This window comes from Nerophis lumbriciformis, linkage group LG20 (assembly GCF_033978685.3).
Source record: "Nerophis lumbriciformis linkage group LG20, RoL_Nlum_v2.1, whole genome shotgun sequence".
NCBI classification, from domain to species: domain Eukaryota; kingdom Metazoa; phylum Chordata; class Actinopteri; order Syngnathiformes; family Syngnathidae; genus Nerophis; species Nerophis lumbriciformis.
In genome coordinates this window covers 27,628,180-27,645,082 of record NC_084567.2, presented here as the reverse complement: position 1 = coordinate 27,645,082, position 16,903 = coordinate 27,628,180, and the positions used below count along the sequence as shown (strand labels likewise).

At 41.2% G+C, this 16,903-nt stretch overlaps 1 protein-coding gene across 2 annotated transcripts in view; it reads right to left on the bottom strand.

Annotated features, from left to right (window-relative positions):
• The window catches only part of shroom3 (shroom family member 3), a 214,528-nt gene that overhangs the window by 168,888 nt on the left and 28,737 nt on the right, over window positions 1-16,903 (bottom strand). For both annotated transcript variants that reach the window (XM_061980735.2, XM_061980737.2), the window contains exon 2: window positions 4,407-4,561. In XM_061980735.2, coding sequence (XP_061836719.2) covers window positions 4,407-4,561 — 155 coding nt within the window. The remainder of the gene's footprint in view (window positions 1-4,406; window positions 4,562-16,903) is intronic.

Genomic DNA, 16,903 nt, shown 5'->3' with positions numbered 1-16,903 from the left:
AAATTTAAAATTGCACTTTATAAGTTAACCCAGCCGTACTGGCATGTGTTGCAATGTTAAAATTTCATCATTGATATATAAACTATCAGACTGCGTGGTCGGTAGTAGTGGGTTTCAGTAGGCCTTCAAGCGGGTTCCACAGTGTATTATACGCGCTACATTTACTCCGTTACATCTACTTGAGTAACTTTTGGGATGAATTGTACTTCTAAGAGTAGTTTTAATGCAACATACTTTTACTTGAGTTTATGTATAGAGAAGAAATGCTACTTTTACTCCGCTCCATTTATCTACATTCAGCTCGCTACTCGCTACTGATTTTTATCGATCTGTTAATGCGCGCTTTGTTTGTTTTGGTTTGTCAGACAGACCTTCAAAGTAGGATCTATCGCATGCCTGTGTTTCACCAATCAAATACAGTAACTGGTGACGTTTGACTCCGTTTCACCAATCAAATACAGTCACTGGTGACGTTTGACTCCGTTTCACCAATCAAACAGAGCCAGGCGGTCACATGAAGTTTCAGCGGAAACATAAAGTTTCAGCGGCAAAACAACAAGCTTAAGCTTACATGAACTCAACGTCAAATTTGAGGAAGCACTTCGCGGTAAGTAACGTTAGTAGATATTTTGGCTGTCACCGTAGGCCTCCACTGTCAAATGTACATCGTGTGGGGACATTTATTAACACACTGCAGCCTCATAGACACGCACAGTCGCACACACACTCACGCATGCATACAAACACCAATCAGAAGTGCACAGTGTGTTCTCAGGTGCAGCCCACACCTATCAGTTTATGGTTTGCATAAAAGCTAACTTGTTATTTTCCTTTGTAATCTCTGCCTACTGAGCCTATGGTGCTGTTAAAGTAAAGTTAAAGTTAAAGTACCAATGATTGTCACACACACACTAGGTGTGGTGAAATTTGTCCTCTGTATTTGACCCATCCCCTTGATCACCCCCTGGGAGGTGAGGGGAGCAGTGGGCAGCAGTGGTGCTGCGCCCGGGAATCGTTTTGGTGATTTAACCCCCAATTCCAACCCTTGATGCCGAGTGCCAAGCAGGGAGGTAATGGGTCCCATTTTTATAGTCTTTGGTATGACTTGGCCGGGGTTTGAACTCACAACCTACCGATCTCAGGGCGGACACTCTAACCACTAGGCCACTGAGTTAAGTTATTGTGGCTCAATTTGCCTTAATTTTTTTATGTTAATGTATTATTATTTAATATATTATTATTGTTTTAGTTGCTTAAGAGATATTCATGGCTCTGAATTTGCTCATTGCTATTTTTAAGTTTTTGTGCATTATTTATTGCCGTCATCATTTAACGAACAGGTTACTCATCAGTTACTCAGTGCTTGAGTAGTTTTTTCACAACATACTTTTTACTTTTACTCAAGTAAATATTTGGGTGACTACTCCTTACTTTTACTTGAGTAATAAATCTCTAAAGTAACAGTACTCTTACTTGAGAACAATTTCTGGCTACTCTACCCACCTCTGATTATACTTATACTTAACATTGGCAAATAAGTTTGTAGAATCTGGTCAAAAATAGGCAGTACTAATTTCAGATACTTAATCTTGCTGAGATTTCCCTTTTGTCCAGTGCACTTTAACACAATGCTATGCGTGCTACTGCACCTGTCCGACTGTTTGTGTGTATTTGTGTGTGTGTGTGTGTGTTTGTAAAGTCCTGCATTGATTCAGTTCTCTCACTGAGCTGCCACTAAATAAAAGCCACAGTAGCAACAACAGCTTTGCAAGCAGTCACACCCAGACCTCAAACACATACCAGCTGTTATAATGAGCAGGCGATCAACCACATAACAGATGAAATAAGGCTTTCTCTGCTGACCTTAAGGTAATGTTAGAATTCCATGCCAACAAAGCATGTATGCTTGATAGAAAGCACTCAAAAGTAAGGCTCCACTTTTCAAAATGCGCTACCTTTTAGTAAGCAGTTAGCAATAATTAGTGATTTCAACACCTTCAAATTTGTAAATGAAAACTACAACTAAGATGCACGTTACAATCAAACAGCTGGTGTGTAATAAGTACAATACTTACTACAGTGTTTTTCAACCACTGTGCCAGATACAGTCTGGTGTGCCCATCCATCCATCCATTTTCTACCGCTGTGGGAGATTATCTAATTTCACCTATTTGGGTTAAAAATATTTTTTGCAAACCAGTAATTATAATCCGCAAATAATGTGCCGTTGTTGAGTGTCTGCACTGTCTGGAGATCGGCAGAGTAACCGTGTAATACTCTTCCATATCAGTAGGTGGCAGCTGGTAGCTAATTGCTTTGTAAATGTCAGAAACAGCGGGAGGAAGCGTGCAGGTAAAAAGGTATCTAATGCTTAAACCAAAAATAAACAAAAGGTGAGTGCCCCTAAGAAAAGGCATTGAAGCTTAGGGAAGGCTATGCAGAACGAAACCAAAACTGAACTGGCTACAAAGTAAACAAAAGCAGAATGCTGGATGACAGCAAAGACTTACTGTGGAGCAGAGACGGCGTCCACAATGTACATCCGTACATGACATGACAATCAACAATGTCCCCACAAAGAAGGATAAAAACAACTGAAATGTTCTTGATTGCTAAAACAAAGCAGGTGTGGGGAATAGCGGTCAAGGAAGACATGAAACTGCTACAGGAAAATACCAAATAAAGAATAGGAGCGCAAGACATGAACTAAAACACTACACACAGGAAAACAGCAAAAAACTTCAAATAAGTCACGGCGTGATGTGACAGGTCGTGACAGTACACCTACTTTGAGACAAGAGCTATATTGATGCATGCTTGGTTATGGTTTAAAGTCATATCCAACAATTGCGACAACGACTTTTTATTGTCAATATCGGCTGCTGAGTTTCACTTCTTAATGATTTCTGCTGGTGGTGCACCTCTGCATTTTTTCAATGAAAAAAATGTGCCTTGGCTCAAAAAAGGTTGAAAAACACTGACTTACTATACAAACCCTTTGTAGGACCTAACAAAAGACACGACTGGCACATTCAACTTAATAGCACAGACTACGGCAACACAACAGAGCCTATACCAGGGGTGTCAAACTCATTTTAGCTCAGGGGCCGCATGGAGGAAAATCTATTCCCAAATGGACCGGAATGGTAAAATCATGGCATGATAACTTAAATATAAAGGCAACTTCAGGTTGTTTTCTTTGTTTTACTTTGGCTCAAAAATAGAACAAGCAACATTATGAAAATGTACAAATCACAAATAATCCTCTGGACAAAACACTTCAAATTTGTTGAAAAGTCTGAGGAAATTGGTGCAGATTCAAAACCTAAACGAGCTTAGACTTCGTCTCAGTGTATCTACAAAGCCAGGATTAAACTTTAAGTCACAGTCTTTCTGGGATTGAACAAAAAACACAACATGTAAACTCTTCTACTGTATTTTTCGGACTATAAGTCGCTCCGGAGTATAAGTCGCACCGGCTGAAAATGCATAATAAAGAAGGAAAAAAACATATATAAGTCACACTGGAGTATAAGTCGCATTTTTGGGGGAAATATATTTGATAAAACCCAACACCAAGAATAGACATTTGAAAGGCAATTTAAAATAAATAAAGAATAGTGAACAACAGGCTGAATAAGTGTACGTTATATGACGCATAAATAACCAACTGAGAACGTGCCTGGTATGTTAACGTAACATATTATGGTAAGAGTCATTCAAATAACTATAAAATATAGAACATGCTATACGTTTACCAAACAATCTGTCACTCCTAATCGCTAAATCCCATTAAATCTTATACGTCTAGTCCAGTGGTTCTTAACCTTGTTGGAGGTACCGAACCCCACCAGTTTCATATGCGCATTCACCGAACCCCTACCGTAATCATAAAATGATGTTGTTATATTAAAGAAATACTAATAAAGATATATTTTACAAACAAAGTTACAGTTACACATGATCCCATGTTTACATCTCATTGTGCAACATGTGAATGTTTTAGTGGGAACTGAATGTGATATCTGAAAGGGGTACACATTATTTCCAAAGCAGGACCCCACACCCAGACATATAATACTAGTACACAACTCATCAAAAACAATATGTTATAGTCATTGTAAGTGGGCCAAAACACTTATATTAGAAAATAATCTCATGGAAATGACTTCTGTCATTTGATTACAGTAATAAAACATTGAACTTGTTATTTAGTCAGGTTTGGGACATGTACCAAACGTAATGCCTGACAAAAAATAACACATCTGGATAATTAAAACAACGTGTCTCTATGAATCAAAGCATTGTGGAGAACTAGTGGTAGCATCATGGTCAAAGTCGGGGTTGTTTCTTTGTCTAAACCCCACTCATTTGATGTAATTACGCACGCACACAGACGTCCTTACCTGCGGACGGTGATGTGCAGAGTCTTGTACGATCCTTTGACGAGAGCAATTGCCTCATGTCGATATCCAGTCAGCTCGATGTCGTTTATCATGATAATCTCATCCCCCACCTGCAGGGGGCACTTTAAACTGTCCGCCTTACCGCCGTGTTCAACCTGCAAAAGACACACACATTAACACGGATGCAGAAGTATGAGCTGTGAGCTTTCCGAGGGTGTGACACATTCCCAGAGCTCCTTTAGGGACAAGATTTTGAGGTTTTTAAATCTATATTTTATTTCCATTCAATCATTCGGTTGACCACTTAGCCTGTTAAAGGCGTACATGAGAGCTGGAGCCTATCCCAGCTGACTTAGGATGAGAAGTGGTGGTTTTTTTTGGTTCTCTATCTGTCTTGCGTCTGGTAAGGGCGGTCGCATTTTTTTCCGCTCCCTCTTCTCCCAGCTTGCTCTCTTTGTTTTTGTCTTGTCTGACCTTTTTTGAAGTCTCTTTCTTTGCGCTGTCCTCAAATCTAAACATCAGACATGGAAATGATCAGCTGGACTTTCGACGCAATTGACAAAATCTTTTCGACGAGGAAAAGAGGTTCGGGGGAGCCTGGCTGCCCTGATGGAACCATTGCTGCGGGGTACGTGAGAGATTCCTGGGATAAATGGAGAATCATGTGCCTCTCTGTCCTTTCCATCGAGGACGTGGAAGACATCTACCTATTTGGAACCGTGATCGCGGGGCACCTGCTGATTGGGCTGGGTATTACTCAGGTGTATCGTCAAATTTGTAAGACGATGGCAGCCACTCAAGGAGCCCAAAGGCTGTTCGTCGCAATGGATGGTTTGGGCAGGGCAGTGGGAACACAGACTGTGTATGTGCTCCAATCACAAAAAAATAACGGTTGTAGAAATTATTATTATAAACTCAAGACAGCCATGACATTATGCTCCTTACAAGTGTATGTAAACTTTTGACCACAACTGTACATATTCTCTGTAACTCCCTCCAAATAGCACAGACACAATGGCTTTCTTGAACTGATTTATTTGAAGGCTTCCTTTCCCTTCAAATTCACCGTGAAAACTGAAATAAAATAAAGCACGTTATAAACGTAAAAATAACAACATGCACAGCATGTGGATCGAACAGTTTACCGAAGTAAATACAAACAGAAATGACAAACAAATACCTCGTTGGCCTGCATGCTTCTTTTAGGAGGAAATTGTGATCTTCAGGCTCTTATAGCCCAAACGCTTAGAGTCCTTGTGACACTTTTTAGTCTTTGGGACAGTCAGTTTCTCTCTTTCTGCCTTCACATGGCATCAAACATGTTTACTCATACCCGGAAGTAGCTTCCTTACAACAGACGACAGACCAAACGAGACACTTCAAAATAAAAGTATGCCCACAAACTTAACAAAAAGGCATGAAATTACATTTTTAACCATAGTAACTTAAATATAGCCTTCTTATGAACTTTTATGCATTTTGATTTGAATTCCCTTTTATGAACTTAACTTATTATTCTGTTTTTAGAGAAATAAAACAAATTATATTAATTATTAGTAGCAACAGTTACATTCTCTATTACCGTACATTCACTTAATTAACTTTTTAGAGAATTTTTGTAGTTTTAATGCAACATACTTTTTGTCATCAGTAGCATTTATGTGTCGCATGGAAATTACAAGCGAGTTTCATGGGGTCTTATCACATCCCAGACAGAGCTCCGGGCTCACAGTGCCTTGTACTCGGACCGGGGGTAGGACGACGCCGGCGGAGAACTGAAACAAAAGAGGGGTTACAGAACGGGCCTGCTAACAAGTCTAGTGCAAAAACCACACAGGCCACCAATTTCCGAGCATCTTCTAACCAACGCCAGATCTATCGTCCACAAAACAGATGAACTGGAATTATGGTTGGCAAGCAACAGCGATTATCGTCACAGAACCGTGGTCACTCCCGCTCATCCCCAACATAGCTGTTCAGCTAACAGGCCGCAGCCTGCACCACTTTGATCACATAAAAGACTGTAAAATTATCTAAAACCCATCGCTGTCCAGATCTAGAGTCCATTTCAGTCGTATGTAGACCCTTTTACCTACCCAGAGAGGCCACTGTCGTAATTGTGTGAATGCTCCAAAGTATTCACACATATGGTTTTCTACACCAAAATTCATCTATTTATTCAATTTATTCAATTTATTATTATTATTCTTCTCCAGATTTTGGCGCAATCTACCTTCCACATTTTTCACCCCATTCAAACCGTTCCAACTTCAAACTGTTCAGCCTATTCGGGAATCGTGGGCTTTCCCTTGACAAATTAACAAAATTCCCATATTTCCCAGAATTCCAGGTTTTCCGGGACATTTTTCCCCATTCAAAATGAATTGGCCATTTTTCAAACTTTCACAGTTTCCACATTTTTGCAACCTATTCAAATCATTCCACCTTCAACACATTCTGGAAATTCAAACTATAATTTTTTCAAGTTCCAAAAATTCCAGGATTTTCCTAGAATTCCTGCTATTCCAAAGCCCTATTTCCACCCTTTTTTCGGGCGACTACTCCTTCCACATTTTTCAATGCATTTCAACCGTTCCAATGTCAAAACATTCCTCTGGCGAAGTTGGTAGAGTGGCCGCGCCAGCAATCGGAGGGTTGCTGGTTACTGGGGTTCAATCCCCACCTTCTACCATCCTAGTCACGTCCGTTGTGTCCTTGGGCAAGACACCTCACCCTTGCTCCTGATGGGTGCTGGTTAGCGCCTTGCATGGCAGCTCCCGCCATCAGTGTGTGAATGTGTGTGTGAATGGGTGAATGTGGTGATACTGTCAAAGCGCTTTGAGTACCTTGAAGGTAGAAAAGCGCTATACAACTATAACCCATTTATCATTATCATTTAATCAGGACAAAAACCAAGTTGGTTAAGGAACTAGAAAAATTCCCGGTTCTACCGAAAATCCAAGAATTTGCCAATTAAAAACTGTTACTAATTCAACATTTTTTGACCGATTTAAACAATTCCAACACCAACCAATTTAGCTCATTCAGGACATGCATGCTCCTAATCATTTTCAAAAAAATTCCGCTTTTCCCAAAATTTCCACGAAGTTCCCATTGAATTGAATGGGACATTTTTCCAAGTTGCACAATTCCCACATTTTTCAACCTATTCTAACTAGAGATGTCCGATAATATCGGGCTGCCGATATAATCGGCCGATAAATGCTTTAAAATGTAATATCGGAAATTATTGGTATAGGTTTCCAAAAGTAAAATTTATGACTTTTTAAAATGCCGCTGTACGGAGTGGTACACGGACGTAGGGAGAAGTACAGAGCGCCAATAAACCTTAAAGGCACTGCCTTTGCGTGCCGGCCCAATCACATAATATCTACGGCTTTTCACACACACAAGTGAATCCATACTTGGTCAACAGCCATACAGGTCACACTGAGGGTGGCCGTATAAACAACTTTAACACTGTTACAAATATGCGCCACACTGTGAACCCACACCAAACAAGAATGACAAACACATTTCGGGAGAACATCCGCACCGAAACACAACATAAACACAACAGAACAAATACCCAGAACCCTTTGCAGCACTAACTCTTACGGGACGCTACAATATACACCCCCATTAGAGTTGGACAATATCAGAATATCAGATATCGGCAAAAAAGCCATTATCGGACATCTCTAATTCTAACCATTCCAACATCAACACATTCCACTTATCCTGGACATTCAAACTAACACTTTCCCAAGTTCCAAACTAAATTTCTGCTACCCTGGAATTTTAAACTCTTCAACATTCAAACCATTCAAACCTTTATACTACATTCTGTCAGCATTTCAGTTCAACTTCAGCTTTGGAGCATTCACACGCCATGTGCTGGATTATATCAAACACTGTCACCTTGAATAAGCGGATCAGTGTCTATCAAAACCAAAAAACGGTGGATGACGTCAGAGGTCAAAGCACTTTGAGGGCCCGAAACTCTGCCTTCCACTCCAGGGACAAAGAGCAATACAGCAGTGCTAGATCTGACCTCAGGAGAGGCATCAAGGCTACAAAAGTAGAGAATAGAGGAAAGTGGAGGCGCACCTGGACAACAAAGACTCACGGCTGTGGCAAGGCATGCAACACCTGACGAGCTACACAAGTACAAACCCCGTTTCCATATGAGTTGGGAAATTGTGTTAGATGTAAATATAAACGGAATACAATGATTTGCAAAACCTTTTCAACCCATATTCATTTGAATGCACTACAAAGACAAGATATTTGATGTTCAAACTCATAAACTTTATTTATTTTTTGCATATAATAATTAACTTAGAATTTCATGGCTGCAACACGTGCCAAAGTAGTTGGGAAAGGGCATGTTCACCACTGTGTTACATGGCCTTTCCTTTTAACAACACTCAGTAAACGTTTGGGAACTGAGGAGACACATTTTTTAAGCTTTACAGGTGCAATTCTTTCCCATTCTTGCTTGATGTACAGCTTAAGTTGTTCAACAGTCCGGGTTGTCTCCGTTGTGGTATTTTAGGCTTCATAATGCGCCACACATTTTCAATGGGAGACAGGTCTGGACTACAGACAGGCCAGTCTAGTACCCGCACTCTTTTACTATGAAGCCACGTTGATGTAACACATGGCTTGGCATTGTCTTGCTGAAATAAGCAGGGGCGTCCATGGTAACGTTGCTTGGATGGCAACATATGTTGCTTCAAAACCTGTATGTACCTTTCAGCATTAATGGCACCTTCATAGATGTGTAAGTTACCCATGTCTTGGGCACTAATACACCCCCATACCATCACAGATGCTGGCTTTTCAACTTTGCGCCTATAACAATCCGCATGGTTCTTTTCCTCTTTGGTCCGGAGGACACGACGTCCACAGTTTCCAAAAACAATTTGAAATGTGGACTCGTCAGACCACAGAACACTTTTCCACTTTGTATCAGTCCATCTTAGATGAGCTCAGGCCCAGCGAAGCCGACGGCGTTTCTGGGTGTTGTTGATAAAACGGTTTTCGCCTTGCATAGGAGAGTTTTAACTTGCACTTACAGATGCAGCGACCATTTGTAGTTACTGACAGTGGGTTTCTGAAGTGTTCCTGAGCCCATGTGGTGATATCCTTTACACACTGATGTTGCTTGTTGATGCAGTACAGCCTGAGGGATCGAAGGTCACAGGCTTAGCTGCTTACGTGCAGTGATTTCTCCAGATTTTCTGAACCCTTTGATGATATTACGGACCGTAGATGGTGAAATCCCTAAATTCCTTGCAATAGCTGGTTGAGAAAGGTTTTTCTTAAACTGTTCAACAATTTGCTCACACATTTGTTGACAAAGTGGTGACCCTCGCCCCATCCTTGTTTGTGCATGACTGAGCATTTCATGGAATCTACTTTTATACCCAATCATGGCACCCACCTGTTCCCTGGCATCAAATTCTAAAGTTAATGATTAATTAAAAAAAAAAAAATGTTTATCAGTTTGAACATCAAATATGTTGTCTTTGTAGCATATTCAACTGAATATGGGTTGAAAATGATTTGCAAATCATTGCATTCCGTTAATATTTACATCTAACACAATTTCCCAACTCATATGGAAACGGGGTTTGTAATTCATCGACAGTTAATAACACGAAAGAAACTCAATCACATTTTATAATGGTGTGCGCTCACACAAAGTGTGGTTAAATACATTGCCAAAGACATGCTAACATTTAATACTGGTACAAAACTAGCATTTTTTGAAAATGTTGTTATGTTGTCATGGCATGTTGGCGTTCCTCACTCGCAATCTGACAAACGTAATTTTGTTTTGCATATGACAAGTTAATACTGTGATGATCCATTGCCTGGATCATGTTTTATTTAGTGTAAGACTCCCTTAACTTGGTTTCAGCACCCCTACCTTTGTTTCTCTTGGTTGCCATGGGTGCTGATTATTTTCACCTGCCTCTGATTAGTGTTTGGGACGCTCACCTGCTCCCGGGCACTAATCCGAGAGCTATTTATGCCTGCCTCACGCCACACTCAGTCTGGCTGTTTTGTTTGCGTTATGCAACAAGTTACGTTGGTATACCTTTTGATTCCTGTTTCTAAGCTAAGCTTTCTCGTTAGCTTTTCCTTAGCTTCCCGTGCTATTGGCATGCTTTCCTGTATTTTGCCTGATTTAGAGATAATAAATAATTGTTCTACCTGCACGCTGCCTCCGGAGTTCCGTCTGCATCTTGGGGGAACGACCCGCGCATTAACATGCGACCCCTCCGTAACAAATACATCTGTTTAATCTGTTGTGTTTATATTGTTACTTTGCACTTTTGTTTAAGAAGGTCCTAACTTGATTGTCAGTTAAAGGCCTACTGAAACCCACTACTACCGACCACGCAGTCTGATAGTTTATATATCAATGATGAAATCTTAACATTGCAACACATGCCAATACGGCCGGGTTAGCTTACTAAAGTGCAATTTTAAATTTTGCGCGAAATATCCTGCTGAAAACGTCTCGGTATGATGACGCCTGCGCGTGACGTCACGGATTGTAGAGGACATTTTGGGACAGCACGGTGGCCAGCTATTAGGTCGTCTGTTTTCATCGCAAAATTCCACAGTATTCTGGACATCTGTGTTGGTGAATCTTTTGCAATTTGTTCAATGAACAATGGAGACAGCAAAGAAGAAAGCTGTAGGTGGGAAGCGGTGTATTGCGGCAGGTGTTGTGCCGGATAACGCACCCCCGACGTAGAATGCACCCCTTGACTGTTGTGCCGGATAACACAGCCGGTGTTTCATTGTTTACATTCCCGGAAGATGACAGTCAAGCTTTACCATTGGCCTGTGGAGAACTGGGACAACAGAGACTCTTACCAGGAGGACTTTGAGTTGGATGCGCAGACGCGGTACCGTGAGTACGCATGCAGCTGCGGCTTCCAAACATTTGATCGCTTGCCCGTACGTGCGTGCCGCTATGTGCATGTCACGTACGTAACTTTGGGGAAATATATGTGCTGTAAGAACTTTGGGGAGGTGAACGGTACTTTGGGCTGTGGGATTGATTGTGTTGTGCAGGTGTTTGAGTTGTATTGGCGGGTTATATGGACGGGAGGGGGGGGGTGTTTGTTATGCGGGATTAATTTGTGGCATATTAAATATAAGCCTGGTTGTGTTGTGGCTAATAGAGTATATATATGTCTTGTGTTGATTTACTGTTTTAGTCATTCCCAGCTGAATATCAGGTCCCACCCGCCTCTCACAGCATCTTCCCTATCTGAATCGCTCCCACTGCCCTCTAGTCCTTCACTCTCACTTTCCTCATCCACGAATCTTTCATCCTCGCTCAAATTAATGGGGAAATCGTCGCTTTCTCGGTCCAAACCGCTCACGCTGCTGGTGGCCATGATTGTAAACAATGTGCAGATGTGAGGAGCTCCACAACCTGTGACGTCACGCTACTCGTCTGCTACTTCCGGTACAGGCAAGGCTTTTTTATCAGCGACCAAAAGTTGCAAACTTTATCGTCGATGTTCTCTACTAAATCCTTTCATCAAAAATATGGCAATATCGCGAAATGATCAAGTATGACACATAGAATGGACCTGCTATCCCAGTTTAAATAAGAAAATCGCATTTCAGTAGGCCTTTAAGAAATGTACAACTTGACCTCTGCCGACATGTTCAATATTGAAGTTCAACTTTGTTTGTCAATACATTATTTAGCTATTTTATTTATTGTTGACGTTGGGTATATTTGAGCCCCCCCCCATTCCGTCCTTAAGATATTTTATTGCTTTTGGTTGTAATTGTTATTAAAGTGCAACATTTTCCTAACAGACAAAGTATATTTTATTGTTATTTGTTTGTTTTATTTAACTTGGAGATTTAAACAATTTCATTTCAATTACAATGGTAAAATACACAAGAAATACAAATTGATTGCATTTGAAAGGATATACATACAATAATAGTATGTATTATCATTAAATCAATGGTTAATTTGGTCTCGAAAAAATAATGGCAATAATGTTTATTGGCAAGAATTCGTAGGTCAATATATTGTCAAGCAAAATTTGTTATGGGCCCGGGCCTATGCAGACCAGCTGGCATGAGTACTGACAGAGGTATTCAATTCATCCCTGGCACAAGCCCAAGTCCGGCCCTGCCTTAAGGCTCCAAGAAGACAGCCATAAAAGACTTAAATGACTACAGATTAGTGGCACTGACGTCTGTGGTTATGAAGTGTTTTGAAAGGCTTGTTCTCCAATATATCAAAGCCTGCCTCCCCCAGAACTTGGATCCACACCAGAAGGTCCACAGAGGGAGGCATCGGCACTGCTCTCCAGTCAGCCGTGGAACATCTGGAACTCCTGGATACCTATGTCAGAATGCTGTTCGTCAACTACAGCTTGGCGTTCAACACCATCACCCCTGACATCCTGGTGGAAAAGCCGAGCTTCCTGGGTCTACCCATCCCTCATCTGTTTGTGGATAAAACATTTTCTGACCAACCGACCTCGGGTTGTTAAGGTGGGTCAAATATACTCCTCTACTCCTCTCCTTGAGACCTGCTCAGTGGCCTTGTGGTTAGAGTGTCCGCCCTGAGACTGGAAGGTTGTGAGTTTAAACCCCAACCCCATACCAAAGACTATAAAAATGGAACCCATTGCCTCCCTGCTTGGCACTCAGCATCAAGGGTTGGAATTGGGGGTTAAATCCCCAAATGATTCCCTTACCTCCCAGGGGGTGAACATGGGGAAGGGTCAAATTCAGAGGATAATTTCACCACACCTAGTGTCGTTGGAACTTAAACTTTACCTTTTTAACTTTTACCCTTTTACTCACCACTGGCTCCCCTCAGGGCGCCCTACAGTATGCTCTCTATATATGACTGAGTCCCCATTCATCCCTCGAACACCATCATCAAGTTCACCGACAACATCACAATGTGGGGCCTGATGACGGGGGGTGATGAAACAGCCTACAGAAAGGAAATACAGGAATGGCAGTGTGGTGCACCAAGAACAACCTGAGCTTGAACACCACAGACCAAGGAGTTGGTCATTGATTTCAGGAGACAGAAAGAGATAATCCACTTCTAGTAAACGCAGCATGTGTGGAGACTGTGGCCTCCACGTTACTTCCTATTCCCGTGAGAGGAAGCAAAACAAAAAAGCTCTGCTCTCGTTAGAGCAGGGGTCTTAAACAATGTTCCCTCTAATTGTTCATGTGTGTGAGCAAATGCAAAAACTCCCTGAGCATTCAGTGGAGCCCATGTGAGCAACATCAGACGTGCACACTGGGGCTACGCCAGCAGCACACCTGTCCCAAACCTGACTAAATAACAAGTTCAATCTCCATCCATCCATCCATTTGCCTACCGCTTGTCCCTTTTGGGGTCGCGGGGGGTGCTGGAGCCTATCTCAGCTGCATTCGGGCGGAAGGCGGTGTACACCCTGGACAAGTCCCCACCTCATCGCAGGGCCAACACAGATAGACAGACAACATTCTCTTATTATTATAATCAAATGACAGCAGTCATTTCCATGAGGTTATTTTCAAATATAATTGTTTAGGCCCACTTACAATGACAATAACAAAAAATATTGTTTTTCATGAACTGTGTACTTGTATTGTTTGTCTGGGTGGAGGTCCTGCTTTGGAAATAATTTGTACCCCTTTCAGACATTGCATTTAGTTCCCATTAAAACATTCACATGTTGCACAATGAGATGTAAGCAGGGGATCATGTGTACATTCCTGCAACTTCCTGTTTTTATTAGTATTTATTTAATATACTAACAGCATTTCATGATTAATATTTATAAATTAAGATTCCTAATAAATGACACTAGAATAAGCACACATTTGATTGGTAAATCATAGTGTAACGACATGCAATGACACTTTATGTGTGGTGTTGGAGTTGTCCGACTTTTTGTGTGGCTGTAAACGCATCACTGGCTAAGTGCCATATGTGCATGTGTTGGCGCAAGTGAGAAAGAGCGAGCAGCTGCTGTTGATATAACAAAGTTGCTTTTGGTCTGGTTTGTACTGCAGAAAATGACCACTTTTGCTAGATATCATTTTTTTTACTAATGTTTTGGTGATGTGTTTATGGCCGACAATACACAGTTTTGCTCAGTAAAGTGATCGATGGAATTCATGTCGTCAAAGCGTCTCGACAGACGTTACAATATTTGAACAATGATGATGAAAACTGTTTTCTCTGTCGTGTCCGTGTCGTGTCGAAAATTGTTATGCGCTTATTTTTTATTTGATTTTGTGCGTGGCATAGATTTGCCGTGGGCAGAGGACGCTTGAGCAGTGCGCAATTGCACAGGCGCGCACCTTAGAGGGAACGTTGGTCTTAAACCCAATTTACCTCAGCAGAGTCTGAGTGAGGCTGGGTTGCATCAGGTATTCCACAAGAAAAGCTTTGTTAAAAAAAATTCCAATCTTCTCAGATGTCTTATTTTTTTTAAACAAAATAAAATGGAAAAAAAAAAGAATGAATAAGAAAATAAATACATCAGTAATAAATGAATAAAATAATAATAGTAATAATCCTAATAATAATAATTATGTGACGACCGGGTCGCATGGTGATGCGGGGTTTGTTCTCCCAGGATGCAGACGGACTTCGGACACAGCGTGCAGGTAGGAAATTATTTATTTAAGAAATAAATCAGACGGGAACAAACAAAAAACGTGCTCAAAGCACGGAAGGCAAAAACCAAAGGTGCTAGCGTGGAAGCTAGTATACAGGTAGCAGGAACCAAAAGTCGTCAACTGTTGCGTGTAGCAAATTAGGAAGCCAGACTGACTGACCGGAAAAGGCAGTATTAAATAGTGCTACTGATTAGTGCTCGGGGAACAGGTGAGCTTCCCGAACACCAATCAGAGACAGCTGGAAACAATAGGCACCCATGGAAACAGAGAACAACTCCGGGGTGCACAAAAACGGGAACTGAGGGAGTCCAAAAATCCGGCAGCGGATCATAACAAATTAGATGTCTCTAGTCAGCAACTATGTATGGTTTCTTCAGTCTTCTATATCTGCTGTATTCAGATTTAAACGTCTTTATTAACAGATCTTTAACCTCATTGGGTTATTCTGAACATGAATTGTCCTGAACATGAATGGAACATTGAAGAACATCAACTGTTCTTCTGAACATGGCTTCTCTTGTCTACTCCTTGCTGGTATAAACCTGGCAGCGCTGCATCTCGCATGTCTGAGATATCTCAGAAACATGGATCGACGATAAAAACAGGAATAGATTTTGATCTGGAAGGATATCAACAGAACCAACAAGAACAGAGTACGAGTAGCAGTTTACGTGATGAGGAATCTGAACTACAAAGTGGTAAATACAAACCCCGTTTCCATATGAGTTGGGAAATTGTGTTAGATGTAAATATAAACGGAATACAATGATTTGCAAATCATTTTCAACCCATATTCAGTTGAATATGCTACAAAGACAACATATTTGATGTTCAAACTGATAAACTTTTTTTTTTTGCAAATAATCATTAACTTTAGAATTTGATGCCAGCAACACGTGACAAAGAAGTTGGGAAAGGTGGCAATAAATACTGATAAAGTTGAGGAATGCTCATCAAACACTTATTTGGAACATCCCACAGGTGAACAGGCAAACTGGGAACAGGTGGGTGCCATGATTGGGTATAAAAGTAGATTCCATGAAATGCTCAGTCTTTCACAAATAAGGATGGAGCGAGGGTCACCACTTTGTCAACAAATGCGTGAGCAAATTGTTGAACAGTTTAAGAAAAACCTTTCTCAACCAGCTATTGCAAGGAATTTAGGTATTTCACCATCTACGGTCCGTAATATCATCAAAGGGTTCAGAGAATCTGGAGAAATCATTGCACGTAAGCAGCTAAGCCCACGACCTTCGATCCCTCAGGCTGTACTGCATCAACAAGTGACATCAGTGTGTAAAGGATATCACCATATGGGCTCAGGAACACTTCAGAAACCCACTGTCAGCAACTACAGTTGGTGGCTACATCTGTAAGTGCAAGTTAGAACTCTCCTATGCAAGGCGAAAACCGTTTATCAACAACACCCAGAAACGCCGTCGGCTTCGCTGGGCCTGATCTCATCTAAGATGGACTGATACAAAGTGGAAAAGTGTTCTGTGGTCTAACGAGTCCACATTTCAAATTGTTTTTGGAAACTGTGGACGTCGTGTCCTCCGGACCAAAGAGGAAAAGAACCATCCGGATTGTTATAGGCGCAAAGTTGAAAAGCCAGCATCTGTGATGGTATGGGGGTGTATTAGTGCCCAAGACATCGGTAACTTACACATCTGTGAAGGCACCATTAATGCTGAAAGGTACATACAGGTTTTGGAGCAACATATGTTGCCATCCAAGCAACGTTATCATGGACGCCCCTGCTTATTTCAGCAAGACAATGCCAAGCCACGTGTTACATCAAC